Here is a 1,354-nt window from a genome sequence, read left to right as displayed (position 1 = left end):
AGCTGGAACAAAGCGCCGAGTGTTCATTGTTGAGACAATGGGTGGATACTGCGGTTATTTGGCCACCATGGCAGGTTTGGCTGCAGGGGCTGATGCCGCCTACATCTTTGAGGAGAAATTTAATATCAGAGATTTGGAGGTGAGCAGAGTTCAGTGGTTCTATTGTACTGTATATTAGCTCAAAAAAGCAACAAGAGAACAAATATTTGGGCACATATCAGAAAAGTTGGGAGACTGATTACCAAATTGTTTTGAGCAATATGTTCTGAGTGTGCAATCTGTGAAACTGGCCCACAGACAAATGTGCAGCATCTTTTGGAAAAGATGAAGACGACTGTGAAGAGAGGACTGATCCTCAGGTGGGTTTTGTTCAAACAAAAACTAAATAAAGAAACAGAAGACAGTGATTCAGTGTTTTAAATACCTGAAATGCAAACTTGTAAGCATCCATGACACCAATTAATGGACAGATTTTCAATAATGTAACATGATTTTACCATCTGACAACAGCATAAGAAAAAAAAATAGCATCTTATTAATAGTTGTTACTGTAAGTCAGAAAATGAGTCATTTATGACTAAATTTGACACGACTTAAAATATGATCGACACTGGAGGAGGTCTGCAATATTTCTAAAAAGAGTGCAACAAAAAAGGCAAAGATGAGTCATGTTACATCTCTAGTCAATCCACACATAAAAATATTAATAGTTTGATCATAAACATGTTGCCACAGTTCAAATCTACAACAATAGCATTTTGCAGAGGAAAGATGTGTTACAAAAGAGAAAATTAAACCTAAACAAAGTCAACAGAAATTAAGCTGAATCCAATTTGAGACTTTTTCCTATTATCTGTTGGTCTTTTACTTGTATCTGTCAAAGACTTTATTATTTCCTTATATTGAAGCTTGTATTTGTAGTTGTGTAAGATGTGACTCCTTTCTTGTTAATGTGACAGCTGAATAACATATGACTGTTATACAAAAAGGAATGAAAACTGCAATTCCAACTACACGACTGACTTCATCTTCAACCTTTACTCGGAGGAAGGAAAAGGCGTCTTTGACTGTCGTAAAAATGTTCTGGGACACATGCAGCAGGTGGGATCTCGCTTTTCTGCTCTCTTCCAGTCAACATTTATTTATTTTCCTTTTTCAAGATGTTTACCTGTGTGTCCTTGGCTGACTGCAGGGTGGAACTCCGACACCCTTCGACCGGACATTTGCTACAAAGATGGGTGCTAAGTCTGTGTTATGGTTGACTGAGAAGCTCAAAGAGTGCTACCGGCATGGTACGGTCACACGCCAAAATGCATCTTTTGCACATCTTTAACTTACACCTGCAAAAGCGCAT

The 1,354-nt window shown here is 38.0% G+C and overlaps 1 protein-coding gene across 1 annotated transcript in view; it reads left to right on the top strand.

The window, feature by feature from the left end:
- Positions 1-7: 7 nt before the first annotated feature.
- LOC112141336 (ATP-dependent 6-phosphofructokinase, muscle type-like) overlaps positions 8-1,354 on the top strand; it is a 1,976-nt gene continuing 629 nt past the window's right edge. Inside the window, exons 1-4 of the mRNA XM_024264444.1 lie at positions 8-139; positions 298-359; positions 990-1,101; positions 1,193-1,292. Coding sequence (XP_024120212.1) covers positions 38-139; positions 298-359; positions 990-1,101; positions 1,193-1,292 — 376 coding nt within the window. The 5' untranslated portion in view covers positions 8-37. The remainder of the gene's footprint in view (positions 140-297; positions 360-989; positions 1,102-1,192; positions 1,293-1,354) is intronic.

This window comes from Oryzias melastigma, unplaced genomic scaffold, assembly GCF_002922805.2.
Source record: "Oryzias melastigma strain HK-1 unplaced genomic scaffold, ASM292280v2 sc03084, whole genome shotgun sequence".
NCBI classification, from domain to species: Eukaryota; Metazoa; Chordata; class Actinopteri; order Beloniformes; family Adrianichthyidae; genus Oryzias; species Oryzias melastigma.
This window is presented reverse-complemented; position numbering and strand designations above follow the sequence as displayed.